At 39.8% G+C, this 19,546-nt stretch overlaps 2 protein-coding genes across 2 annotated transcripts in view; both read right to left on the reverse strand.

The window, feature by feature from the left end:
• LOC112808936 (protocadherin alpha-1-like) overlaps positions 1–8,230 on the reverse strand; it is a gene marked incomplete at its 3' end in the record, with an annotated part of 35,842 nt that extends 27,612 nt beyond the window's left edge. Inside the window, exons 1-2 of the mRNA XM_073887831.1 lie at positions 7,954–8,230; positions 7,089–7,204 (exon numbers count right to left, since the gene is read on the reverse strand). The remainder of the gene's footprint in view (positions 1–7,088; positions 7,205–7,953) is intronic.
• Positions 8,231–13,581: 5,351 nt separating this feature from the next.
• LOC112808997 (large ribosomal subunit protein uL5-like) lies at positions 13,582–14,191 on the reverse strand. The gene has a single exon (XM_025852302.2). The coding sequence runs from the start codon at positions 14,161–14,163 to the stop codon at positions 13,627–13,629; it is 537 nt and encodes a 178-aa protein (XP_025708087.1). The 5' UTR covers positions 14,164–14,191; the 3' UTR covers positions 13,582–13,626.
• Between the last annotated feature and the right edge of the window lie 5,355 nt (positions 14,192–19,546).

Here is a 19,546-nt window from a genome sequence, read left to right on the forward strand (position 1 = left end):
CTAGGGACTGCACATGTTTGCATTCCCACCAACAGTGCCTGAGGGTTCCTTTTTCTCCACATCCTTGCCAACACTTACTCTTTTTTTGTGTTTTTTATTTTAGCCATTCTGACAGGTGTGAGGTGAAAACTCATTGTGGTTTTGATTTGCATTTCCCTGACAATGAGGGATGTTGCACATCTTTTCATGCATCTGTGGTGCATCTGTACATCTTCTTTGAAGAAATGTCTGCTCATGTCTTCTGCCCATTTTTAAATTAGATTATTCATTTTTTGGGTGTTGAGTTTGATAAGTTCTTTATATATTTTGGATACTAACCCTTTATCAGATATGTTATTTGCAAATATCTTCTCCATTTCATAGGTTGCCTTTTAGTTTTGTTGACTATTTCCTTCACTGTGCAGAAAATTTTTATCTTGATGAAGTCTCAATAGTTATTTTTGCTTTTGTTCCCCTTGCCTCCAGAGACATATCTAGAAAGAAGTTGTTACAGCCATGTTAAAGAGGTTACTGCCAGTGTTCTCCTCTAGGATTTTTATGGTTTTAGGTCTCACATTTGGTCTTAATCCATTTTGAATTTATTTTTTGTGTAAGGTGTAAGAAAGTGGTAAAATTTCATTCTTCTGCATGTTGCTGTCCAGTTTTTCCCACACCATTTGTTGAAGAGACTGTCTTTGTCTCATTGGATATTCTTTCCTGCTTTGTTGAAGATTAATTGACCATATATAGTTGTGGGTTCATTTCTGGGTTTTCTACTCTGTTCTATTGATCTATCTGTTAATTTTGTGCCAGGATCCTACTGTCTTGATCACTGAAGCTTTGTAATATAACTTGAATCTGGAATTGTGACACCACCAGCTTTGCTTTTCTTTTTCAAGGTCGCTTTGGCTATCTCAGGACTTTTGTGATTCCATACAAATTTTAGGATTGTTTGTTCCAGCTCTGTGAAGAATGCTGCTGGCATTTTGATAGGGATTGCATTAGATGTGTAGATTGCTTTGGGTAGTATGGACATTTTAACAATATTCATTCTTCCACCCCATGAGCAGGGAATGTCTTTCCATTTGTTTGTGTCCTCTTCAGTTTCTTTCATCAGTGTTTTATAGTTTTCAGATTATAGGTCTTTCAGCTCTTTGGTTCAACAACACAAAAACCAACAAGTGTTGGTAAGGATGTGGAGAAAGGGGAACTCTCTTGCATTGTTGGTGGGAATGCAAACTGGTGCAGTCACTGTGGAAGACAGTATGGAGATTCCTCAAAAAGTTAAAAATGGAACAATCCTATGATCTAGCAATTGCACTACTAGATATTTACCCAAAGAATTAACAAGTGTTAATTCAAAGCGGTACATGCACCCCTATTTTCATAGCAGCATTATCTACAGTAACCAAACTACAGAAACAGCCCAAGTGTCCACCGACTGATGAATGGATTTTTTCATAAAAGTCATAAAAAAGAATGAAATCTTCCCATTTGCAGTGACATGGACAGAGCTAGAGAATATTAATGCTAAGGGAAATAAGCCAGTCGGAGAAAAACAAATACCATGATTTCTCTCATATGTGGAATTTAAGAAACATAACAAAACAAGCAAAGTGGGATAAAAGAGAGAGGCAAACCATGAAACAGACTCTTAACTCAAGAAAACAAACTGATGGTTACCAGAGGGGAGGTGGGTGGGGGGATAGATTAACTGGGTGATGGGAATTAAAGAGTACACTTGCTGTGATGAGCACTGGGTGTTGTATGGAAGTGCTGAATCACTATATTGTACACCTAAAACTAATATAACGTTGTATGTTAACTAATTGGAATTCAAATAAAAACTTAAAAAAATGGGTGCCTGGTTGGCTCAGTTGGTTAAGCGTCCGCCTTTGGCTCAGGTCATGATCCTGGAGTCCATGGATGGAGCCCCGCATCCTGCATCGGGCTCTCTGCTCAGTAGGGAGTCTGCTTCTCCCTCTGCCCCTCACCCCACTCGTGTATTCTCTCTCTCGCTCAAATAAATAAATAAAATCTTTTTAAAAAGCTTAAAAAAATAAGAGAGGACAGAACCTGAAATCACATAAAATGCTCAACCAAAACTAGAGAAGGGAGACAAGATGGCAGCAGAGTAGGGGACCTCATTTTATCTGGTCCCTCAAATTTAGCTGGATATCTATGAAACCATTCTGAACATACACGAATTCAGCCTGAGATGTAAGAAAATATATCTGGAACTCTACAAGCAGAAAAACAACTGTTTTTTGCAAGGTAGGAGGTATAGAATCAAGAATCTGTGGAGAAATATCAGAAGATAAACAGAGGGAGGAGGCAGCCTCCTTAAGCCAGCTACTGGAAAGTAATGTAAGATGGGAGCACAAGATCAGAACCCTTAGAAATCTGCTCTAGTGAGAAACATCTCTTTCTGAAAGGGGCAAGAGGGATGAAAAGAGCAGAATTCTAGGTGGGTCACTGTGATCTCAGGATCCCAGGAGACACACAAAGAACGGGGGTGCCTGATCTGATAGAGTGCCCAAGCAGTGGAGCAGGGACACTGGCTATAGTCAGTGAGCCCTGAAGGGGCTCTCAGCTCCAGTGGCCATAAACCATGAGCGGGGCAGGTAGGGAGACCACTCTTAGCCTGAAAAGGACTGGAACGTGCAGACTGTTTAAAATCCCCTGGGAGAGAGCTGCACCCACATTGAGCAACAACTCTCAGGGTGGCAGTGGCCCCAGAAAGGACAGTAGGAGGGCACTCAGCCATGACCTGGGAGCAGTGGAGCAGTCTGCACCCGTGAGCCCACAACCACTTGCAGCTGCAAAGACAGAAAGCTATGTGTGGCTCTTGGGCCCCAGGAAATCCCCCTGGGGAGAAAAGCAGTGAGGGTGAACCTTGAGAGTCTTCAGGTTTGGTGCACACAGAAGTGGAGATGGTTTGACCTGGAGGGTTTATTGAAGGTGGACCATGATCTTGTGGCTCTGGGCCAGAGATCATGGCACAGCCATTTTTGCCCTGACCCTCTGAAGAAGCGTGGAAAGCCACCAGGGAACAAAAGCTACACAGACGACCAGCTCACCTTGAGCCCATCCCCCTGACAAGGGGTGGAGTAACTCCGCCCAGGCCTGAAAACAGAACAGCAGGCCCCTCTCCCAGAAGACAGACTGGAAGAACAGGTGAATGACAAACTTAGAGATCCCACAGGAGTATAAAGCTCCAGCGCCAGGGGAAAATAATATATTGAGCTTCAGGTGTTTCCTCACGACTCGTTTTTCCTTCAGTCTAAAATTTACATTTCTTTTTTTTTTAACCTTTTTCCCATTTCAACTAGATTCTTTTTTTTAAGATTTTATTTATTTATTTGTCAGAGAGAGAGAGTACAAACAGGGGGAGTGGCAGGCAGAAGAAGAAGACTCCCCTCTGAGGAAGGAGCCCAATATGGGACTCGATCCCAGGACCCTGGGATCATGACCCGATCAGAAGGCAGACGCTTAACCAACTGAGCCACCCAGGCATCCCTCAACTAGATTCTTATTTTACCAATCTATGTTTTTAAGTCGATTTTTAACCTTTTTTCTTCAATCTATATTTTATAGATTTATGCCTCATTCTAGTCCTTTTTTCACTCTATTCAATGTTATATTATAAACTTTGCTTTCTTTTCAATTTTGGGATGTAGTGTCTTCTAACACACAGACCAAAATTCAATCAGGAACAAGTAGATCACCCTGCTTTGTCCACCCTGTGAGATTACACTCCCTCCGCCTTTTTTATTGTTGTGTTCATTTTGGCTTTGCTTGCTTTTCTGTAGTAGCTTCCAACCACTTTGGATTTTTTCCTAGGGTGCATTTTGCCTGGGTCGTGGTTGATATTTTAGACTATTCATTTGCTCACCCATCCTTCCATGGGTAGAATGACTAGAAGGAAATCACAACAAAGGACCAGAGGCAATGTTCTCGGCCACAGAACATAAGCAAGATGTCAGAGATAGAATTCAGGATAGCAATTATAAAGTTAATAGCTAGGCTTGAAAAAAGCATAAATGAGGGGCGCCTGCGTTGCGCAGTCAGTTAAGCACCTGCCTTCAGCTCAGGTCATGATCCCAGGGTCCTGGGATCGAGCCCTGAGTCGGGCTTCCTGCTCAGCAGAGAGCCTGCTTCTCCCTCTCCCTCTGCCTGCCGCTCTGTGTATATGTATTCTCTCTCTATGTGTCTGTCAAATAAATAAATAAAATCTTCAAAAAAAAAAGCATAAATGACAATACAGAATCTCTATGGGAAGAAATGAGATCTAATCGGGCGGAACTTAAAAATGCTAGGAAAGAGATGCAGTCTAAATTGGATGCTCCAACAGCTAGGGTCAATGAGGCAGAAGAGAGAATAAGTGATCTAGAGGACAAGCTAATGCAAAGGAAGGCAGTTGAGGAAAAGAGAGAAAAACAACTAATAGCCCATGAAGAAAGGCTTTGAGAATTTAATGATGCATTGACAAGAACCAATGTCAGAATCAGGATCCAAGAGGGTGGAAAGAGAGAGAGGGCTAAAAGGTATATTTGAGCAAATCATGAGACCTTCCCTAATCTGGGGAAGGAAACAAGCATTCATGTCCAAGAGGCAGAGAGGACCCCTCCCAAAATCAATAAAAACAGATCAACACCCTGACATATAATAGTGAGGCTTGCAAATCTTAGAGCCAAAGAAGCTATCCTGAGAGCAGCTAGGGAGAAGAGATTCCTTACATATGGAGGGAGGAACATCAGAATAACATCAGACCTATCCACAGAAATATGGCAGGCCAGAAAGAGCTGGCAAGATATATGCAAGGTACTAAATGAGAAGAACATCCAGCCAAGAATACTTTATCCAGCAAGGCTGTCATTGAGAAAAGGAGGAGAGATAAAGAGTTTCCAGGACAGACAGAAACTGAAAGAATATGTGACCACCAAACCAGCCCTGCAAGAAATATTAAGGAGGATACTGTAAGCAAAGAGAGACCCCAACAGTCACATAGACCAGAAAGTAACAGAGACAATCTACAGTAACAGGGACTTTGCAGGCAATACAATGGCACTAAATTCTATCTTTCAATACTTACTCTGAATGTAAATGGAATGAATGCTCCAATCAAAAGACACAGGGTATCAGGGGCGCCTGGGTGGCTCAGTCATTAGGTGTCTGCCTTTGGCTCAGGTCATGATCCCGGGGTCCTGGGATTGAGCCCCGCATCAGGCTCCCCTGCTTCTCCCTCTCCCACTCCCCCTGCTTGTGTTCCCTCTCTCACTGTGTCTCTCTCTGTCAAAAAAATAAATAAAATCTTTTAAAAAAAAGATACAGGGTATCAAATTGGATGAAAAAGCAGGACCCATCCATATGCTGTCTACAAGAGACTCATTTTGAACCTAAAGATACCTCCAGATTGAAGGTGAGGGGATGGAGAACAATTTATCATGCTAGTGGACCTCAAAAGAAAGCTGGGGTCACAATCTTCATATTAGACAACTAGATTTTAAACCAAGGACTGTTGTAAGAGATGTAGAGAGACACTATATCATACTCAAAAGGGTCTATCCAACAAGATCTAACAATTGTAAATATCTATGCCCCCAATGTGGGGGGCATATTATATTATATAAACCAATTAATATTCAAAGTAAAGAAACATACTGATAATACATAAATAGCAGGGGACTTCAACACCCTACTCACAGCAATGGAGAGATCATCTAAGCAGAAGATCAAAAAAGAAATGAGGGCTTTGAATGACACAATGGACCAGATGGACTTCATAGATATTATACAGAACATTCCATCCTAAAACAACAGAATATTCATTCTTCTCAAGTGCACATGAAACTTTCTCTAGAATAGATCACACACCTGGTCACAAATCGGGCCTCAACTGATACCAAAAGACTGAGATCATTCCCTGCATATTTTCAGACCACAATGTTTGAAACTGGAACTCAATCACAAGAAGAAATTTGGAAGGAACTCAAACACTTGGAGGTGAAAGAACACCTGCTAAAGAATGAATGGGTCAACCAGGAAATTAAAGAAGAACTTAAAAAAATTCATGCCAACTAATGAAAATGAAAACGCATCGATTCAAAACTTATGGGATACTGCAAATGCGGTCCTAAGAGGGAAGTTCATAGCAGTCCAAGCTGCTCTCAAAAAATTGGAAAAATCCCAAATACACAAGGTAACCTTATATCTAAAGGACCTGGAGAAAGAACGCAAACAAAGGCTAAACCAAGCAGGAGAAGAGAAATAATAAAGATTCAAGCAGAAATCAATAAAACAGAAACCAGAAGAACAGGAGAACAGATCAACGAAAGTAGAAGCTGGTTCTCTGAAAGAATAAGATTGATAAACCTCTGACCAAACTTATCCAAAAGAGGGGCACCTGGGTGGCTCAGATGGTTAAGCTTCTGCCTTTGGCTCAGGTCATGATCCCAGAGTCCTGGGATCGAGCACTGCATCGGGCTCCCTGCTCAGTGGGGGGGTGGGGTGGGGGGGCATTCTTCTCCCCCTCCCTCTGCTTCTCCCCCTGTCATATTCTCTCTCTCTCTCTCTGTATCTCTGTGTCTCAAATGAATAAACAAAAAAACCTTAAAAAAACTTATCCAAAAGAAAAGAGGAAGGACCCAAATTAATTAAATCATGAATGAAAGGGGAGAGATCACAACCAACACCAAGGAAATACAGGCAATTGTTAGAACATATTATGAGCAACTATATGCCAATAAATTAGGCAATCTGGGAGAAATGGATGCATTCCTGGAAACTCATAAACTACCAAGACTGAAACAGGAAGAGGTAGAACATCTGAACAGACCAATGACCAGCAAGGAAACTGATGCAGTAATCAAAACCCTCCCCAAAAAACAAGAGTCCAGGACAGCTGGCTTCCCAGGGGAATTTTACCAAACATTTAAAAAAGAAATAATACCTATCCTACTGAAGCTGTTTCAAAAAATAGAAATGGAAGGAACTTCCAAACTCTTTCTATGAGGCCAGCATTACCTTGATCCAAAAACCAAAGACCCCATCAAAAAGGAGAATTACAGGCCAATATCCCTGATGAACATGAATGCCAAAATACTCACCAAGATCCTAGCCAATAGGATCCAACAGTACATTAAAAGGATTATTCACCACGGCCAGGTGGGATTTATTCCCGGGATGCAAGGGTGGTTCCAGAAGGTGATACTTGAAGTCCTAGCTAGTACAGTAAGACAAGGGAAGGAAATAAAATGTACATATTTTGGGAAGGAAGAAATATTATCTATGTTTGCAGATGATATGATTGTCTACCTAGAAAATCCCAAAGAATCAACAAAAAACTTCTGGAGCCAATAAGAAACTATAGCCAGGTGGTTGCAGGATACAAAGTCAATACATAAAAGTTAATTGCTCTTCTATATCAGCAATGAATAACTGGAATTTGAAATTAAAAACATAATACCATTTATATTAGCATCAAAATAACTGAAATACTTAGGTATAAATTTAACAAAACATTTAAAAGATAGCTGGAAAATCCCAAAGTATGTGGAGATTAAACAACAGATCTCTAAATAACATATGAATCAAATAAGGAGTCACAGAATGAATTTTTAAATACTTCGAACTAAATGAAAATGAAAATATTACACAGCAAAATTTGTGGGACGTAAAGGATCTATATGAGGAAAACTACAAAACTCTGATGAAAGAAATCAAAGGATATCTACATAAATGGAGACATATTTTATATTCATTGAGAAGAAGATTCAATATTATTAAGAGGTCAATTCTTCCCAAAATGATCTATAGATTCAATGCAATCCCAATAAAAATCCCAGCAAATTATTTTGTGTATATTGACAAACTGATTCTAAAGTTCATACGGAAAGGCAAAAGACCCAGGGTAGCCAACACAATACTGAAGAAAATCAAAGACAATTGATACTACCTGATTTTAAGACTTACCATATAAAGCTACAGTATTCAAGACAGCATGGTATTGTCTGAAGAATAGAAAAATAAATCAGTGGAACAGAACAGAAAGCTTAGAAATAGGCCCACACTAATATAGTCAACTGATCTTTAATAAGGGTAAAAAGGCAATGCAATGGAGCTGGTGATCTTTGCAGCAATGTCCATGCTGGAGCAACAAGACACCCAAATGTAAACAAACAAACAAACAAAAAGAATATAGATGCTGACCTTACACCTCTCACAAAAATTAATTCTCATAATGAATCAACAGATCTAAATGTAAAATCCAAAATTATAGAACTTCTAGACAATAACATAGTAAAATCTAGGAAACCCTTGGTTTGGTGATCACATTTTAGACAGAACACCAAAAGCACAATTTAAGAAAAAAAAAAAAAAACAATTGATGGGCTGCCTGGTTGGCTCAGTCAGTTAAGTGCCTGCCTTCTGCTCACATCATGATCCCAGGATTCTGGGATGGAGTCACACATGGGTCTTCTTGCTCAGCAGGGAGCCTGCTTCTCCCTCTGCCTACTGCTCCCCCTGCTTGTGTGCTCTTTCTCTCTGACAAATAAATAAATATATTTTTAAAGATTTTATTTATTTAATTGACAGAGAGACAGTGAGAGAAGGAACACACCAGGGGGAGTGGGAGAGGGAAAAGCAGGCTTCCTATTGAGCAGGGAGCCCAATGTGGGGCTCGATCCCAGGACCCTGGGACCATGACCTGAGCCGAAGGCAGACGCCTAATGACTGAGCCACGCAGGCGCCCCACAAATAAATAAATTGTTTTTTATTGTTAAGATTTTTATTTATTTGACAGAGAGAGACACAGCAAGAGAGGGAACACAAGCCAGGGGAGTGGGAGAGGGAGAAGCAGCCTTCCCACGGAGCAGGGAGCCCGAGGCGGAGCTCGATCCCAGGACCCAGCCGAAGGCAGATGCTTAAGACTGAGCCACCCAGTTGCCCCACACATGGGGCGAAAAAAAATTGATGGACTTCATTAAAATTAAAGACTTCTTTTTTTTTTGAAAAACAAACTGAGGGTTCTAGACGGGAGGGGGATGGGAGGATGGGTTAGCCTGGTGATGGGTATTAAAGAGGGCATGTTCTGCATGGAGCACTGGGTGTTATACACAAACAATGAATCATGGAACACTACATCAAAAACTAATGATGTAATGTATGGTGATTAACATAACAATAAAATTTTTTTAAAAATACTTTTTTAAAAAAGATTTTATTTATTCACCTGACAGAGAGAGAGATAGCAAGAGCAGGAACACAAGCAGGGGGAGCAGGAGAGGGAGAAGCAGGCCTCCCGCCAAGCAGGGAGCCGGATGCGGGGCTGGATCCCAGGACCCTGGGATAATGACCCGAGCGGAAGGCAGATGCCCAACGACTGAGCCACCCAGGTGCCCCTAAAATTAAAGACTTCTGCTCTATGAGAGACACTGTTAAGAGAATAGAAATATAAACCACAGACTGGGAGAAAGTGTTTGCAAAATATATATCTGAAACAAAACTTGTGGGGCGCCTGGGTGGCTCAGTCGTTAAGCATCTGCCTTTGGCTCAGGTCATGATCCCAGGGTCCTAGGATCGAGCCCTGCATCGGGCTCTCTGCTCCGCAGGAAGTCTGCTTCTCCCTCTCCCACTCCCCCTGCTTGTGTTCCCTTTCTTGCTGTGTCTCTCTCTGTCAAATAAATAAATAAAATCTTAAAAAAAAAACTTGTATCCAAAATATATGCTAGAGATTGAATATTTTTGTCCCCCCAGATTCAGATGTTGAATTCCTAACTCGCAAGGGTGATAGTATTATGAGGTGGGGTCTTTGGGAGACTTTAGTGCCCTTATAAAGGAAACCTCACAAAGCTCCCTAATCCCATTCCATCATGTGAATAGATGGCAATCCATGAACCAGGGAGCATTCACCAACCACAATTCTGCCAGCGCCATTAACCTAAACTCCAGACCTATAAGAAATAAATTTGTGTTGCTTACAAGTCACCATTCTATGGCATTTTGCTATAGCAGCCCAAACAGACAAAGACCATATACAAAGAACTCTTAAAACTCAAATAAAACAAACTCAATCTAAAAATGGACCAAAGATCAGAACACACATCTCTCTCACCAAAAAGAGATATACAAATGTCCAACAGCAGCAACAAGAGCATATGAAAAGATGTTCACCATCACAAGATATTCAGGAATTGAAAGTTAAAACAATGAGATATCACTATACACCAATCAGGATGACCAAAATCCAAAACACTGACAACACCAAATCCTGCCAAGGATGTGGAACAACAGGAACTCTCATTCATTGTTGGTGAGAACACCACCACTTTGTAAAACATTTTGGCAGTTATTTAGAAAACTAAACATAGGCTTACATATGATTCAGCAATTGTGCTTCTAGACACTTACCTAATAAGTTGAAAACTTTGTCTACAAAAAAACCTGCATACAAATATTTATGGTAGCTTTATTCATAATGATCCAAAATAGAAAGCAATCTAGATATCTTTCAATAAATGAATGGACAAACAATGTGTGGTATATTGGTAGAATACCTTGAAAATATTGTGGGTTTATTTCCAGACCACCACAATAAAGTGAGTGAAATAAATTTTCTGATTTTCCAGCGCATATAAAAGTTATATTTACATTATACTATAGTCTATTAAATGTGCAATGGCATTATATCTAAAAAACAATGTATATATCTTAATTTAAACATACTTCATTGCAAACAAATGCTAATCATCATCTGAGCTTTCACCAAATTGTAATCTTTTTTGCCGGTGGAACATCTTGCCTCAATGATGGCTGCTGACTGATTAGGACAGTGGTTGCTGAGGGTTGGGGTCGCTGAGGCAATTTCTTAAAATAAGACAACAGTGAAGTTTGTTCTATCAATGGACTCTTCCTTTCATAAAGGATTTCTCTGTAGTATGTGATGCTGGTTTTTTTTTTTTTTTAAGATTTATTTATTTATTTGGGGTGGGGAGAGAGGCAGGTGGAGGAGAGACAGAATCCCAAGCAGACTCCCCGCTGTGCGTGGAGCCTGACGCAGGACTCAATCCCACCATTGTTAGATCATGACCTGAGCCAAAATTAAGAGATGCTTAACCAACTGACCCACCCAGGCACCCCACATGTGATGCTGTTTGATAGCATTTTACCCAGGAACTTCTTTCAAAATTGGAGTTCAATCAGTAAATCCTCTCAAACCCTGCCACTGCTTTATCAACTAAGTTTGTGTAACATTCTAAATCCTTTGTTGTCATTTCAACAATTTTCACAGCATTTTCACTGGGAGTAGATTCTGTCTTGAGAAACCACTTCCTTTGCTCATCCATAAGAAGAAAGTCCTCAACCATTAACATTTTATCATGAGATTGTGCCAATTCAGTCACACCTTCAGGCTCCACTTCTCGTTCTAATTCCCTTGCAATTGCCATCACATTTGCAGTTATTTCATCTACTGAAGTACCCCTCAAAGTCAGCCATGAAGGTTGTAATCAGTTTCTTCAAAACCTCTATTAATTTTAACAGTTTGACCTCTTCCCATGAATCCAAATGTTCTTGATGGCATCTAGAATTGTGAATCCTTTCCAGAAGGCTTTCAATTTATTTTGCCCAGATCTATCCAAGGAATCATCATCTGTGGCAGCTGTAACCTTACAAAATGTATTTCTTCAATAACAAGACTTGAAAGTCAAAATGACTCCTTGATCCATGGGCTGCAGAATGGATGTTGTCAGCATGCATGAGAACAACATAAGAGTTCTTGGGTGACCAGATGCATTGTCAATGAGCAGGATTATTTTGAAAGGATCTTTTTTTCTAAGGAGTACATCTCAACAGTGGGCTCAAATATTCAGTAGACCATGTTGTAACCAGATGTGCTGCCATCCAGGATTTGTTGTTCCATTTACAGACCACAGGCAGAGTAGATTTACAATCATTCTTAAGGGCCCTCGGATTTTTGGAATAATTGTAAGTGAGCATTGGCTTCAATTTAAATAAAAAACTAATGATGTACTATATGTTGGCTAACTGAATTTAAATAAATTTTTTAAAAAGGAAAAAAAAATAAAGTCACCAGCTGCATTAACACCTATTGAGAGAGTAAGCCTGTGTTTTGAAGCCAGGTATTGACTTCTTCTCTTTAGCTATGAAAGTGGCTTCTTTTTCCAACAGGCTATTTTGTCTACATTGAAAATATGTTCTTTGGTGTACTACCTTCATGAATTATCTTAGCAAGATCTTCTGGATAACTTACTGCTTCAACTTGCACTGTTAAGTTTTTATTTAAATTCAAGTTAACATATACTGTAAGTTTAAGGTGTGGATAACTTACTGCTTCAACTTGCACTGTTTTTTAAGTTTTTATTTAAATTCGTTAACATACAGTGTAAGTTTAAGGTGTACAATATAGTGATTCAACATTTCCTTAGAACACTGAAAGCTCATCACTAGTGCACTCCTTAATCCCCATCACCCATTTAACCCATCCCCCCACCCGCATCCCCTCTTGTAGCCATCAGTCTGTTCTCTATAGTTAAGAGTCTGTTTCTTAATTTGCCTCTTTTTCCCTTTGCTTGTTTTGTTCCTTAGATTCCACATATGAGTGAAATCATATGGCATTTGTCTTTCTCTGGCTTATTTAGCTTACCCTAATACTCTCTAACTCCATCCATGTCATTGCAAATAGCAAGATTTCATTCTGTTTTATGGCTGAGTAATATTCCATTGTGTATATATATACCACATCTTCTTTATCTATTCATTAGTCAATGGACACTTGGGCTGTTTCCATAGTTTGACTATTACAGATAATGCTGCTATGAACATTGGGGTGCATGTATTCCTTTGAATTAGCATTTTTGTATTCTTTAGATAAATACCTAGTAGATCCAATTGCTGGATCATAGGGTATTTCTTTTCTTTTTTTTTTTTTAAGATTTACTTATTTGAGAGAGCACGCAAGCAGGGGAAAGGGTGGAGGGAGATAGAGAGAGAGAGAGAGAAGCAGACTCCCTGCTGAGTGTGGAGCCCAGCACAGGGCTCAATCTCATGATCCTGAGATTATGAACTAAGCTGAAACCAAGAGTAATGTTCTTACTGACCGAGCCACCCAGGCGCCTCATATACACATATATATCTATATATATCTATATATAGATGTGTATATATCTGTATATAGATATATTTTTTTTCGAGAGAGAGAGAGGCAGGGGAGGGGCAGAGGGAGAGGGAGAGAGAGAAAATCCTAAGCGGGTTCCACACCTAGGGTGGAGCCTGACATGGGGCTCAATCTCAAGACCATGAGATCATGATCTGAGCCGAAATCAAGAGTCATAGGCTTAATCGACAGAGCCACCCAGGCCCCTCAAGTAATTCTGTTTTTGTTTTTGTTTTTAACTTTTTGAGGAACCTCCATACTGTTTCCCAGAGTGGCTGCACCAGTTTGCATTCCCACCAACGAGTGTTCCCCTTTCTCCACATCCTCGCCAACACCTGTTGTTTCTTGTGTTGTTGATTTTAGCCATTCTGACAGGTGTGAGGTGGTATCTCATTGTAGTTTTTTCTTTTTTTTTTTTTTTTACATTTCACTGAAAAGTTTTTATTGGCCTTTTGGATAGAAACGGGAATTTATTTGCCAGGAAGGATGATCCCATCATACTTCTGCTGGAACCAGCGCATGGCCTCCTCTTTGCTGATTCTGTGTTTGGCCCCAATGCAGCCTGTCCTGCGTTTCTTGTCTGCGATGCTGAAACTTGGCCTACCCAGCACCACATAGAAGTCCAGGCCATAGATACCAATGCTAGGGTCATATTTGATCCCCAGATCAATGTGCTCCTGGATCCCAAAGCCAAAGTTTCCAGTATCAGAGAAGTTATTTTTTCTTAACTCATACTCTCGCACCTTTAGACCTTTTTCCAGGATTTCTTCTGCCTTGGCCCCACGGACTGTGCAGTGGACAGCAATCTTTTCATTTCTCCTGATGCCAAAGGATCTAAGCGTGTATCTAGCTTTGGAGAACACGGGCGTCTGGCCTGTGAGCTGCTCCAGCACCTTGGCTGCCCGGGTCAGTCTGTCTCCACTCTCCCCCACACAGATGTTGAGGCAAAGCTTGCGGATGCGAAGTTCCCGCATAGGGTTCTCCTTCTCCCCTTGATCCTGCGCCATGGTGGAGAACAGGAAGAGAGCTCATTGTAGTTTTGATTTGTATTTCCCTGATGATGAATGATGTTGAGCATCTTTTCACATGTCTGTTGGCCATCTGTATGTCTTCTGTGGAAAAATGTCCATTCATGTCTACTTGCACCTTTATGTCATGGAGATAGCTTCTTTCCTTAAACCTCATAAACCAACTTCTGCCAGGTTTCAAGTTTTCTTCTGCAACTTCCTCACCTCTCTCAGCCTTCACAGAACTGAAGAAAGTTTGGGCCTTCCCCTGGGTTAGGTTTTGGCTTAAGGGAATGTTGTAGCTGCTTTGATCTTCTATCTAGAACACTAAAACTTTCTCGGTATCAACAAGGCTGTTTCACTTTCTTGTCATTCATGCGTTCACTGGAATAGAACGTTCTGTAACTGACTGTGAACAAATCAATTGAGATAACCTTCGGACCAGCCTGGAATAGAACTTTCAATTTCCTTCAAGAACTCTTCCTTTGCATTCACACACAACTTGGTTGTTTGGTGTAAGAGGCCTAGCTTTCAACCTATCTTGATTATCAACATGCCTTCCTAGCTAAGCTTAGTCATTTCTAGCTTTACCTTTTTTGTTGCTTGAACACTTAGAGGCCATTGTAGGGTTATTAATTACTAATTTCAATATTGTTTTGTCTCAGGTAATAGGGAGCCCCAAGGAGAGGGAGTGAGATGGGGAACAGCCAGTCAGTGGAGTAGTTAAGAACACACACAACATTTACTGATTAAGTCCACTGTCTTATAAATAAATGTGTATTTATATATATATATTTTAATATAAATAAATGTATATATATTATATATTTATTTACATATATATTTTTTTTTCTTTAAGTAGGTCCCATGCCCACCACTCTGGAAAACAGTATGGAGGTTCCTCAAACAGTTGAAATTAGAGCTACCGTTCGATCCAGCAATTGCACTACTGGGTATTTACCCCAAAGATACAAATGTAGGGACCCGAAGGGGTACGTGTACCCCAATGTTTATAGCAGCAATGTCCACAATAGCCAAACTGTGGAAAGAGCCAAGATGCCCATCGACAGATGAATGGATAAAGATGTGGTATATATACACAATGGAATATTATGCAGCCATCAAAAGGAATGAGATCTTGCCATTTGCAACGACGTGGATGGAACTGGAGGGTGTTATGCTGAGTGAAATAAGTCAATCAGAGAAAGACATGTATCACATGACCTCACTGATATGAGGAATTCTTAATCTCAGGAAACAAACTGAGTGTTACTGGAGTGGTTGGGGGTGGGAGGGATGGGGTGGCTGGGTGATAGACATTGGGGAGGGTATGTGCTACGGTGAGCGCTGTGAATTGTGCAAGACTGTTGAATCACAGATCTGTACTTCTGAAACAAATAACGCAACATATTTTAAGAAAAAAGAAAAAGAAGATAACAGGAGAGGAAGAAAAGGGGAGTATGTCAGAGGGGGAGACGAACCATGAGAGATGATGGACTCTGAAAAACAAACTGAGGGTTCTAGAGGGGAGGGGGGGAGGGGGGATGGGTTGTCCTGGTGGTGGGTATTGAGGAGGGCACGTTCTGCATGGAGCACTGGGTGTTATGAACAAACAATGAATCATGGAACACTGCACCAAAAACTAATGATGTAATATATGGTGATTAACATAACAATAAAAAAATAAAAAAAAAAAGTAGGTCCCATGCCCAGCATGGAGCCCAATATGGCACTTGAACACATGACCCTGAGATCAAGACCTGAGCTGAGATCAAGAGTTGGACACTTAACCGACTGAGCCACCCAGGCACTCCTGGTTTACTCTTATACTGGCACAATTCATGGTGCCCCCAAGTTACAATAGTAACATCAAAGATCACTGATCACAGATCACCATAACGAATATAATAATAATGAAAATTTGAAATATTGTGAGAATTACCAAAATGTTACACAGAAACAAAGGGAGCAAATGCTGTTGGGTAAATGGTGCCAACACAGGTTTGCCACAATCCTTCAATTTGTTAGGGGGGAAAAAAAACATTATCTGTGAAGTGCAATAAAGTAAAGTACAATAAAACAAAGTATGCCTGGGGGCATCTGAGTGGCTCAGTCGGTTAAGCATCTGCCTTCAGTTCAGGTCATGATCCCAGGGGCCTGGGATCTAGCCCCACATCAGGCTCCCTGCTAAACGAGGAGCCTGCTTCTCCCTCTACCTCTGCCGTCCCCTGCCCCCCCAGCCCTGGCTTGTGCTCTCTGGCTCTATCTCTCCATCAGATAAATAAATAAAATCTTAGAAAAAGTGTATGCTTGTATTATTGAATGATTAAAAAAATGAGCTATCAAGCCATGAAAAAATATGAAGGAATCTTAAATGCATATTGCTAAGTCAAAGAAGCCAGTTGAAAAGGTTACATACTCTAAGAATCCAATTATATATCACTCTGGAAAAGGCAAAACTATGGAGAGAGTGACAAGATCAGTGGTTACCAGAAGTTTGATGAGGGAGGTGGGATTAATAGGTGGAGCACAGGGCATTTTTCAGGGCAGTGAAACTATTCTATATGATACTCTAATGGTGGAAAGATGAAATTATGCATTTGTCAAAACCCAGAGAACTATAAAACACAAAGAGTAAACACTAAAATAAACTACGGACTTTAGTTAATATTAATGTATCAAGGGCACCTGGGTGGCTCAGTTGGTCAAGCAACTGCCTTCGGCTCAGGTCATGATCCTGGAGTTCCAAGATCGAGTCCTGCACTGGGCTCCCTGCTCAGCGGGGAGTCTGCTTCTCCCTCTGACCCTCCCCCCTCTAATGTGCTCTCTTTCTCTCTCTCAAATAAATAAAATCTTAAAAAAAATATTAATGTATCAATATTAGTTCATCAATTTTAATAAATCTACCACACTAATGCAAGATGTTAATAATAGAAAGGTGGAAAGGGAGAGAGAAGGCACATAGGTCCTCTTTATTTTCTGCGGAATTTTTCTCTAAACCTACGACTGTCTTATTGAGGCAAAAAAAATTAAATAAAATATTAGCAAACAAAATCCAACAACACATTATATAAATAACATCACAACTAAGTGGAATTTATCCCAGATATGCAGAATGAAATATTAGGAATTACAATAGTATAATTTACCAAATCAGTAGATCTAAGAAGAAAAGTCATCTTTCCCTATGTGCTAAAAGACCCTTCAATAACATTCAACACACACTCCAGATTTTTAAAATATAGTTAAAATGGGAGCGCCTGGGTGGCTCAGTCATTAAGTGTCTGCCTTCGGCTCAGGTCATGGTCTCAGGGTCCTGGGATCGAGCCCTGCATTGGGCTCCCTGCTCCGCAGGAAGTCTGCTTCTCCCTCTCCCACTCTCCCTGCTTGTGTCCCCTCTCTCGCTGTCTCTCTCTCGGTCAGATAAATAAATAAATAAAATCTTTAAAATAATAGTTAAAATGGGAATTGGTGGCTATATCTCTAATCTGACCATGTGTGCATACATTATATTTTATCATCTTATATCATATACATATTATATATACACACATACATAATCATGTTAGGGACACATCTTACTTAATGGAGAAATAATGGAAGAATTCCAATAAAGGTCAGGAACAAGGCAAGGATGCTTTCTATTTTTACTACTTTTTACCATTACATTGGGGGAATTATCCAATGCAGTCAGAGAAAGGAAAACAAATAGAGGTATATAAACTGGAAAAGAAGTATAAAACAATTAGGTAAGGTGTCAGCATATAAAATTTATACATAAAAATCAACAATCTTCATATATATGAGTAATAACAAGTCAGAAAGTGTTAAGGAATAGAATATACTATCTATAAACAAAACAAGATAAATTCTTAAGAGCAAACGTTAAATGTGCAAAATCTCATGTGTGGAAAAATTTAATGCACTTCTAAAAAGCACAAACATGGACTTGAACAAGCAGAAAACTTCCCTTTGACTTAATATCATAGATGTCAGTTGTCTCCAAATTGATTAGTTAATATGATCCCAATAAAATACCAACATTTTATGGATGCAGACAGTAATAACAGAAAAATAAACGTGCAAGAATAGAGAGGAATCAGGTCATTCCCATTAAGATGACTACCATATAAACAAAAAAACAGAAACAAAATAACAAGTGTTGCCAAGGATATGGAGAAACTGGAATTCTTCTGCACTGTTGGTAGGAATGTAAAATAGTGCTCTGCTATGGAAAACAGCATGAAGGTTCCTCAAAAAACTAAAAATGGAATGAGTATGTGATCCAGCAATCCCAGTTCTGAGTATATATCCAAAAGAATTGAAAGCAGGATCTTGCCCTCTTTATTACCTCATAGTTGTACTTGATTCTAGCTTGATGTCAGTGACTTTTAGTGACTTAGTGCTATGTTCTGATGGTAAAATAACTCTCTTGCCTGAGTTATCTGATGTACCAGTAATAACAATTCACTAATTATAAGCCAGTTATTGTTCTAAGCATATTACTGGTATTAATCATGGAATTTTTTTTTAAGATTTTAACTAATCTATACACCCAACATGGGCCCAAACTCACAACCCTGAGATCAAGAGTCATATGCTCTATCAACTGAACAGCCAGTCACCCTGATCCAATGAATTTTCACAAGAACTATACAAAGTAGGTACTATGAATGTCAATGTTTTAGAAATCAAAAAGCAGTGTAATAGAGGTAGGGTTATTTGGCTAAGGTTACAGAGTGTAGAGGTTCTAGAACCAGGGCTTGAACCCGTGTACTCTGCCTCTAGAGCCCAGACCCTTAACCTCTACACTAATGGGCAAGTGGGGTTAAAGCAGGATCTTGATGAAATACCTGTGCAGCCATCTTCATAATAGAATTCACCATAGCCGAGATGGAAGCAATTCAAGTGTCCATCAGTGAATGAATGGATAAACAAAATGTGGTATAATTATATATATAATATATATAATAGAATACTATTCAGCCTTAAAAAGGAAGGAAATCCTGTCACATGCTACAGCATACATGAACCTTGAGCACATTATGCAAAGTGAAATAAATAAGCCAGTCACAAAAAGACAAATACTGTGATTCCACTTATATAAGGTACCTAGATTAGTCAAATTCATTGATGATTGATGTACCAATAATAACAATGATGGTTGTCAGAGGCTGGGAGTGAGCATTGGAGTGTTTAATGGATAGGGTTTCAATTTTACAAGACGAAAGTAGTTCTGGAGATAGGTGGTTGTGATGGTTGCATAACAATGTGAATGTAAATACCACTGACTGTACTTAAAAATGGCTAAAATGGTAAATTTTATGATCTGTGTATTTCACCACAATTAAAATTTTTTTCAAGGAAAAAAATGAGATGGCCT

Source organism: Callorhinus ursinus, unplaced genomic scaffold, assembly GCF_003265705.2.
Source record: "Callorhinus ursinus isolate GAN/ISIS: 27379988/994484 unplaced genomic scaffold, GSC_fseal_2.0 scaffold83, whole genome shotgun sequence".
In the NCBI taxonomy this organism is placed as follows: domain Eukaryota; kingdom Metazoa; phylum Chordata; class Mammalia; order Carnivora; family Otariidae; genus Callorhinus; species Callorhinus ursinus.

What these genes read in the sequence shown, in the direction of transcription:
- LOC112808997 (XM_025852302.2), bottom strand. Translation starts at nt 14,163, where the DNA reads ATGGCGCAGGATCAAGGGGAGAAGGAGAACCCTATGCGGGAACTTCGC.